The 9629-nt window shown below is 36.9% G+C and overlaps 1 protein-coding gene across 1 annotated transcript; it reads left to right on the top strand.

The window, feature by feature from the left end:
* The first annotated feature begins 681 nt into the window (after positions 1 to 681).
* On the top strand, positions 682 to 9509 carry LOC111531037 (cytochrome P450 2C9). Its single transcript, XM_026448639.1, has 5 exons — positions 682 to 875; positions 2980 to 3142; positions 3315 to 3464; positions 7870 to 8030; positions 9193 to 9509. The coding sequence occupies exons 1-5, from the start codon at positions 708 to 710 to the stop codon at positions 9379 to 9381; spliced, it is 831 nt and encodes a 276-aa protein (XP_026304424.1). The 5' UTR covers positions 682 to 707; the 3' UTR covers positions 9382 to 9509.
* Positions 9510 to 9629: the final 120 nt, after the last annotated feature.

The following is a 9629-nucleotide window of genomic DNA, read 5'->3' as shown; positions in this document are numbered from 1 at the left end:
GATGTCCTGTTCTCCCAGGGTCTCCCTTTTCCCATTTGAAAAATAAAAAGTAACAATTCCTGCCTTCACGTATTTTTTTAGCAGGTTTAATTGTAAAGGTGTTTATATCTGCTAAGCTAATTTTTGATATATATTTGGTTATTTAAGATATACAAGTTATGCTAGCTATTTCATGTTTAAGCTGCTGTATTTTTGGTAGGATATATTAAATATTTGAAAGGATTTCATTATAAAGAACAAAGTCTCCTAATCTTTGTATAGCATTGACATACTTTTTAAATATGCAAGGCGTAGAATACATCACTTTCCCTCAAAATCATAAGTTCCCAACTGGTTATTAATCTAAGAATTCAGAATTTTTAGTAATTGTTTTTGCATCAGATTATTTATTTCAGTGCTCTCGATCATGAAGGTGCATTGGAACCATCTGGGTTAACATTTGTTTTTTATTACCAATACCTAGGCTCCAACCAAGTACAATGAAACAGGAATGTGCAGTGGGCACTGGAACGAAGGAGAACAAGATCAAAGGATATTTTATTTTTATCTCTGTCATTGGGTCAAAGTCCTTTCAGAAGGAGCCTATAGTGGACCTAGGTGATTGGTCAGTTTATTCGTCAAAGAGGTACACACTGAATTAGCATGGAGTGTTATAAAAGGCTTGGAGTGCAAGCTCATGTTGGTCTTAACAAGAAGAGAAGGCTTCAATGGATTCTCTTGTGGTCCTTGTGCTCTGTCTCTCCTGTTTGCTTCTCCTTTCACTCTGGAGACAGAGATCTGGGAGAGGAAAATTCCCTCCTGGCCCCACTCCTCTCCCAGTGATTGGAAATATCCTAAAGATAGATATTAAGGATGTCAGCAAATCCTTAACCAATGTAAGTATGCTCTTTCAGTGATTTGCAAAAGGTAAGTAAATTCACCTGTATTTTTTGAATAAAGTATATCCTTAGAGGTACATTGTTACAAGACATCATTGTAAAGTAAAATACTTTGAAAGGCTTTTGTTGCCTTTTCCAGTCTGTCAGTGTCAGAAATAGTGGAATGAAATCATGTATTTTGTGAGTAGAGAAAGATTTGGGTCTTTGCATGTTAGATTCAAAATAACAAGTCAATAGTTTGAAATGCTGTGTTTCTTCTTCATTTCATAGCCATTTGCTATAAATTTTGGCTGAAGGTAAATGGTAAGGGACGTGTTTGTTGTTAGAGATTTTATTAAGTCCTCTACTATACTAGCCATGTGTTTTATTCAGAATAGCCATGAAAACTGAACTTCTCTGAAGAATTAATTTATGCCTGTTGTAAAGGAAATAGCTGTGGATTCAGAACCAGCAAAAGCAGATAAATGGTAGATAAGAAGTTACAGGCTTCCATTATTAGATCCACAAACTAATGGTTTAATTAAACTGTAGCTACATTATATAAACCCCAAAATGACCTTAGGATTGAGTAATGGTAGGAAGAGGGTCAGAAGATGAATAAGTATTAGGGTTTTTCTCAAGTGAAAGATGGTTTAACAGTGTTAATATAAAATGTGAATACCCCTTGTTGTGTAATAATTAGCATATACAGGGAGTAAAGGACTGTGGTTAGTATATTAAACCTTATGAGCATGATGGTATGATTAGACCAAGAGAATGAGGCTATAGTTATGAAGACTACTCCTACTAGATTGATGGTAAGGGACAGGGCATGGTTGGCAAGACTAGCTAGGAGTCATCACATGGCTATCTGGGAGAGAAGTGTTTGAAGGTCCCGTGTTAGTAGTATGGTTTGGCTGTGAACTCATTTGTAGTTTGAGTTTGCAAGGCGGAATAATAGGGATGAGGTTAGTCTGCGGACAATTATTAGGGCAGTTGCACTGCTGAAACTTCAGGAGGTTTGAATGAGAAAAACTATGATAACAAGTGCCATGTGGCTTATGGAAGAGTAAGTAATGAGTGATTTTAGATCAGTTTGGCACAGATAAATGGAGCTTGTTATGATTATAACTCATAAGGACAGTATGAGGGAGGAATAAGCTATAAACTCTGTTGGGGGTTAGGGATTAAAGTGATGCGTATAATCCCATAGCCACCTAATTTTAGGAGTACTGCTGTGAGGACTATTGACCTGGCAATGGGTGCCTCTATGTGGGCTTTTGGGAGTCCTAAGTGGAGTCCATAGAGAGATATTTTTAGTATAAATGCTATGATGCATGCTATTCATAAAAGGCTATTAAACCAGGAAATTGTTAGTTCTAGAAGCTGGGTATTGTTCTTAAGGTGGTGTCAAGGGTGCTGATAAACATATCAAGCATCAGTGTTTGAATAAATGGAGTTTCAAATTTGGGTCTTCTGTATATTTGCTGTAGGACACTGAAAATGAATTTGTCATTCACTGAGCTCAGTTTTTATTTATTTATCTATTTATTTATTTTTGAGACAGTCTTGCTCTGTAGCTCCGGCTGGAGTGCAATGGTGTGATCTCAGCTCACTGCAACCTCCATCTCCCGGGTTCCCATTCAAGCAATTCTCCTGCCTCAGGCCCCCAAGTAGCTGGCATTACAGGCATGTGCCACCATGCCCAGCTAATTTTTGTATTTTCAGTAGAGAAGGGGTTTCACCACATTGGCCAGGCTGGTCTTGAACTCCTGACCTTGTGATCCACATCCCTCAGCCTCCCAAAGTGTTGAAATTACAAGTGTGAGCCACCACACACGGCTGTTTGTTTAAAATAGAGTAAATTGGCCTGCTGAATATGTTGATGTGAGGATTAATTGTAATTTGTGCAGCAATTGTCTGACTATTGCCTTGAACATTACAGACCATCTGAGTGACAAATATAATCATCATCATGTTTATATGTAAAATTCAGAAATATTTGAAGCCTGTGTGGCTGAATAAAAGCATACAAATACAATGAAAATATCATTCTAAGTGAGGCTTAGTAAATGGACGAAATAGTTGCTTCATTTGCTGTTATCTATATCTACTTTCCTAGCTCTCAAAAGTCTATGGCCCTGTGTTCACTCTGTATTTTGGCCTGGAACGCATGGTGGTACTGCATGGATATGAAGCGGTGAAGGAAGCCCTGATTGATCTTGGAGAGGAGTTTTCTGGAAGAGGCCATTCCCCACTGTTTGAAAGAGCTAACAGAAAATTTGGTAGGTGTGCATGTGTCTGTTTCAGCGTCCATCTTGGGGATGGGAAGGATGAAAAACAGAGACTTGCGGAGCTTCTCAGGCAGAGCTTGGCCCATCCACGTGGCTGCCCAGTGTTAGCTCCCTCTTTCTTGCTCGGGATCTCCCTCCTAGTTTCTGTTTCTCTTCTTGTTAGGAGTCATTTTCAGCAATGGAAAGAGATGGAAGGAGATCCGGCGTTTCTCCCTCATGACACTTCGGAATTTTGGCATGGGGAAGAGGAGCATTGAGGATCGTGTTCAAGAGGAAGCTCGCTGCCTTGTGGAGGAGTTGAGAAAAACCAACGGTGGGTGAACCTACTCTGTATCACTGACCTTACTGGACTACTATTTTCTCTACTGACATTCTTGGAAACATTTCAGGGGTGGCCATGTCTTTCGTTATGAGTCCTGGTTGTCAGCTCATGTGAAGTGGGGGTCTGAGGCTCAGAGCCAAGGAAATTTGCACATATTTGTGCTGTGTGTGTACAGGCATGATTGTGCACACACTGTGGGTATAAAAGGTTCATTTAATCCTATGTTCTCCTGAACTTTGCTTCTTTGCTTTCAAATAAGAAATCATGAATACAGATTTTGAGTTCATTTTTTGAAAGAGTTAAAGAGCAGTGTTTTTCCCATTACCTATTCTAGATCATGTCACCAGAGAATGGACATGGTGGGAATGGCCCTATCACACCCCTAGGTAGCATGAACCAAATGGCATGTGCTTTTATTTAATTGGACTGTGTTTGTATGGTCAGCCTCACTGACTTGTCTGGGATTTCTTTTAGGCCCATGCTTGCTTAGGCATATCTTACAGCAGTTCTCATCAATTATTATTTCTCTGTAAACATGGTATTATTTTAAAAATAGTATTAATTATTTCTTGTTACTCTTGATTTATATATTTTCAGTAAATATATGCTGTAGCATAATTCTGTGAAATACACAAATGTCAATTTACAAAACGATTTATTTAACTGGATTTTAATTATTAGTAGTAACTCTGTAATCTGTTTTCCCTAAGTATAATTTGGCTCTGTTTCAGTTTTGCCTATCTTTTTCCCACCATATTTATGAAATTTTGGCTTAGAAATTTATGGTAATTATTTTTTCCACTGCCATCTCTACTCATCTATGAAGTTATACAATGTATCTGTTTGTCAGCCTCGATACCAAATTACTTTGTTTTTAAATTCTGTTTTCCAAATGAAGTGAAAGACTGAAAATCAGATTTATCTGTGAATGACGCAACAAACTAACAGATTTCCAGCTGTTCGATGCCTGGCCATTCAGAGTACTGTTGAATAAACTCACTATTTAGGGCCCATAGATGTGAATTTGGGAGCTCTTTAAATATAAAGTTTAATATCTCAAAATGATAAGAGCTATTTATGACAAACCCATAGCCAATATCATTTTGAATGGGCAAAACCTAGAAGCATTCCCTTTGAAAACCAGCGCAAGACAAGGATGCCCTGTCTCACCACTCCTATTCAACATAGTATTGGAAGTTCTGAACAGAGCAATCAGGTAAGAGGGTATTCAAATGGGAAGAGAAGAAGTAAAATTCTCTCTGTTTGCAGGCGACATGATTGTATATTTAGAAACCCTATCATATCAGCCCCAAAACTCTTTAAGCTGATAAGCAACTTCAGCAAAGTCTCAGGATACAAAATCAATGTGCAAAAATCACAAGCATTTCTATACACCAATAATAGACAAGCAGAGAGCCAAATCATGAGTGAACTCCCATTCACAATTGCTACAAAGAGAATGAAATGCCTAGGAATACAATTTACAAGGGATGTGAAGGACCTCTTCAAGGAGAACTACAAACCACAGCTCAAGAAAATAAAGAAATGATGCAAATGGAAAAAAATTCTATGCTCATGAATAAGAAGAATTAATATTGTGAAAATGGCCATACTGCCCAAAGTAATTCATAGATTCAATGATATACCTATCAAGTTATCATTGACTTTCTTCACAGAACTAGAAAAGACTACTTTTAATTTCATATGAAGCCAAAAAAGAACCTGTGTAGCCAAGACAATTGTAAGCAAAAAGAACAAAGCTGGAGGCATCATTCTACCTGACTTCAAACAATACTACAAGGCTACTGTACCAAAACAGCATGGTACTGATATCAAAACAGATATATAGTCCAATGGAACAGAACAGAGGCCTCAGAAATACCACCACACATCCACAATCATCTGATCTTTGTCAAACCTGACAAAAGCAAGCAATGGGGAAAAGATTCCCTATTTAATAAATGGTGTTGGGAAAACTGGCTAGCCATATGCAGAAAACAGAAGCTGGACCCCTTCCTTACACCTTATACAAAAATTAACTCAAGATGGATTAAAAACTTAAGCATAAAACCTAAAACCATAAAAGCCCCAGAAGAAAACCTAGGCAATACCTTTCAGGACATAGGCAGGGGCAAAGAGTTTGTGACTAAAACACTGAAAGCAATGGCAGCAAAAGCCAAAATTAACAAATGGCATCTAATTAAACTAAAGAGCTTCTGCAGAGCAGAAGAAACTATCATCAGAGTGAACAGGTAACCTACAGAATGGGAGAAATTATTTGCAATCTATCCATCTGACAAAGCGCTAATATCCAGCATCCACAAGGAACTTAAAGAAACTTACAAAAAAAAAAAAAAAGAAATATCCCCATCAAAAAGTGGACAAAGGATATGAACAGATAGTTATCAAAAGAAGACATTTATGGAGCCAACAAATGTATGAAAAAAAGCTTATCATCACTGGTCGTTACAGAATGCAAATCAAAACTACAATGAGATACCATCTCATGCCAGTTAGAATGATGATCCTTAGTAAGTCAGGAAACAACAGATGTTGGTGATAATGTTGAGAAACAAACCCTTTTACACTGTTAGTAGGAATGTAAATTAGTTCAATCATTGTGGAAGACAGTGTGGTGATTCCTCAAGGATCTAGAACTAGAAATTCAATTTGACGCAGAAATCCCATTACTGGGTATATGCCCAAGGGATTATAAACCTTTCTACTCTAATGACACATGCACATGTATGTTTATTGTGGCACCATTCACAATAGTAAAGACTTGGAACCAATCCAAATGCCCATCAATGATGGACTGGATAAAGAAAATGTGGCACGTATACACCACGGAATACTATGTGGCCATAAAAAAGGATGAGTTCATGTCTTTTGCAGGGACATGGATGAAGCTGGAAATCATCATCCTCAGCAAACTAACACAGGAAGGGAAAACCAAACACCACAAGTTCACACTCATAAATGGGAGCTGAACAATGAGAATACATGGAGACACTGGGGCCTGTCAGGGGATGGGAGGCCAGAAAAGACAGAGCATTAGGACAAATACCTCATGCATGAGGTGCTTAAAACCTCGATGACAGGTTCACAGGTGCAACAAACTACCGTGGCACATGTATACCTATGTAACAAACCTGCACGTTCTGCACATGTATCCTAGAACTTAAAGTAAAACAAAAGAAAATTTTAAAAATATAAATTTTACCAATCACTTGATTATAACAACTTTATTTCAGAGATCCTCCACCAAACAAGAAAACCTTTCCTATAATTTAATTTATTTAGCTATTAAATGATAGGCTGGGCCTAATCAATATCAAATTAAATAAGTTAAATTTGCAGGATGACTACAGATGGTGGGCATTTAGTTCCTAAATAAGAAAATTCATTTTTGAAAAGCTACAGAAGAAAAAACCTCCATTTATCAATTTACACTTTCTTGTTTGCCTTACATGGGATTTATATTTAAAATAAAAGTTTTTGGCCAGGCATGGTGGCTCATGGCTGTAATCCCAACACTTGGGGAGACCAAAGTGGGTGTATCACCTGGGGTTGGCATTTCGAGACCAGCCTGAACAACATGGAGGAAACCGTCTCTATTAAAAATACAAAATTAGCCGGACATGGTGGCACATGCCTGTAGTCCCAGCTACCTCTGAAGCTGAGGTGGAGAATTGCTTGAACCCAGAAGTCAAAGGTTGTGGTGAGCTGAGATCGTGCCATTCCACTGCAGCTTGGGCAACAAGAGTGAAACTCCATTTCAAAACAAACAAACAATAAACAAAAACAAACAACAAAGTTTTCATTTAAATTTTTGCAAACTAATCTATGTTAAGCATATTATTCATTTACATTTGTTTTCATTCTCTTAAAACACATTCTACTTCTTACATTTACTTCCTTAAATACATGAATTCACCCATAGTCTCTGTAGTTCCTCTCTACTGGTTCAACACATGACTCTTTCAGCTATTCATTATATATAAAAAGCTTTAAAATCCTCAACTATTCTTGCCCTTTCTATCTCAGTGCCTTGTTGTCTACAGACTTTGCAGACTGATGTGATTCCCTCTGAAACCTGAATTATTAGGTTTTTAGAAAATGTCTTTTTTTCCCCAAAGTAAAAGACAAATAGGCTGGCAATGTAAATTTATCATTTGAACAACCGTTATTTAACCAGCTGGGTTGTAATGGTCAACTCAGGATTAATGTAAAAGTGCTGTGTTGATTTTATGCATGCCGAACACTTTTTTGCTGTTAAGGGAATTCGTAGGTAAGATATTGCTTAAAATTTCTAGACTACTATTATCTGTTAACAAATACAAAGCGTTTTATATCTGAAGTTTAATAGTATTTTAAATTGTTTCCAATTCTTTAGGCTCACCCTGTGATCCCACTTTCATCCTGGGCTGTGCTCCCTGCAATGTGATCTGCTCCATTATTTTCCATAAACATTTTGATTATAAAGATCAGCAATTTCTTAACTTGATGGAAAAGTTTAATGAAAACGCCAAGATTTTGAGCACCCCCTGGATCCAGGTAAGGCCCAGATTTTTACTTCCTGATAAACCACTTATGCTCTTTTTTTCTGACAAATCCAAAATTCTATATGGATCAAGCTCTGAAGTGCATTTTTGAATACTACAGTGTTGCCCAGACAGCCGTGGGGTGAATATCTGGGAAAGATGGCCAAGCCCTTTATTTTATGCATGGGAAATAAATGTCCCAATACAGGCCTGACTTCTAAGCCCATCAGCTCCCTCATCAATGTTTCTTCCACTAAACTCCAAAGCCCTGTTTCTATAAAGTACATTGGTGACAGCCCCAGAGCGTGCTCATATCACTCCATGGATATCCAGGCACTTTGGAGGCTTCTATTACTCACAAGACTTGTCCTTCAATTCACACTTTGTCATAGTGTGTGGCAGAAATATCCTAATTTAAAAGACATCTCCTTCAAGAAGGGAGAATATTTGGGACCATAGAAGCTGCTGAGAAACATGAATAGGGCAGGGATGTTTGATATCTCAGTTGGGACTCTAGCTGATGAGATAGCTGGGTTAGGAATGATGAAATTATTGGTTTTATGGTGTATGAGCCATAAACAGAATGATACTTATACTCTGTGCTGAATTGGCATGTTTTATACTCTGCCTAAACAATAATTGTGTGATTTTACAGAAGTCATTTAACTGCTCTGGTCCACAGTTGGAATTTGAAGTATCTTTGAGCCCCTCCTACTTCTAAAATACTAATTCCATTTCAGAGGCTGCTTGATAGAAATCAGTATAGTAGGGACTAGCTTTCTACTATCAATCAGGTTGTCCAAACTCTCTTAACCTATGCTGTCATCTACAAAACATGAATGTGGTAATTCATGCCATCTTATATTTCAAGATTGTAGAGAAGAATTGTAAAAAGTAACAGAATTAATATAAAGATGCTTTTGTACAATAAAAAGGAGATATGAGTCTAGAAAATGTTTATCATCTGGTTAGAATTGATTCTCTGGTCAGAATTTTCTTCCTCAAATCTTTTATAATCAGATAATTACTACATATATACAATAAAAATTTCCCCATCAAGATATATGATATATTTTATTTATATTTATAGCTGTAATTTACAACCAGAGCTTGGTATATGATATATATGCCTTTATTAAAATCTTTTAATTTAATAAATTATTGTTTTCTCTTAGATCTGCAACAATTTTTCTCCTATCATTGATTATCTGCCGGGAACCCATAACAAATTTCTTAAAAACGTTGCTTTTGTGAAAAGTTATATTTTGGAGAAAGTAAAAGAACACCAAGAATCAATGGACATGAACAACCCTCGGGACTTTATTGATTGCTTCCTGATCAAAATGGAGAAGGTAAAATGTTAACAAAAGCTTAGTTATGTGACTACTTGTGAATCTGTGATTCATTGACTTGCTGTGTGTTTACCAGGGATGTTTAACTGGTCAAACAGTAATGCTTGAGAAGCACTTTAAGTTTTTATTGTATGAATGAACATACAGTAAGCATAATGGAAAATATAAAATTAGATTGTTAAATAATTAGAATATGTAGACTAAATTGTTTAAATAAAAATAGTCTACCCAAACAATAAAGATGTCCGAATAGGAACAGC

The sequence above is a fragment of the Piliocolobus tephrosceles genome, unplaced genomic scaffold, assembly GCF_002776525.5.
Source record: "Piliocolobus tephrosceles isolate RC106 unplaced genomic scaffold, ASM277652v3 unscaffolded_282, whole genome shotgun sequence".
Taxonomy (NCBI): domain Eukaryota; kingdom Metazoa; phylum Chordata; class Mammalia; order Primates; family Cercopithecidae; genus Piliocolobus; species Piliocolobus tephrosceles.
The sequence above is the reverse complement of the archived record's forward strand: the minus strand, read 5'-3'. Positions and strand labels throughout refer to the sequence as shown.

What these genes read in the sequence shown, in the direction of transcription:
- LOC111531037 (XM_026448639.1), top strand. Translation starts at nt 708, where the DNA reads ATGGATTCTCTTGTGGTCCTTGTGCTCTGTCTCTCCTGTTTGCTTCTC. An exon ending in AAGAGCTAACAGAAAATTTG is followed by an intron (nt 3,143 to 3,314) that starts GTAGGTGTGCAT and finishes TCTTCTTGTTAG; the next exon opens with GAGTCATTTTCAGCAATGGA. An exon ending in TGAGCACCCCCTGGATCCAG is followed by an intron (nt 8,031 to 9,192) that starts GTAAGGCCCAGA and finishes GTTTTCTCTTAG; the next exon opens with ATCTGCAACAATTTTTCTCC.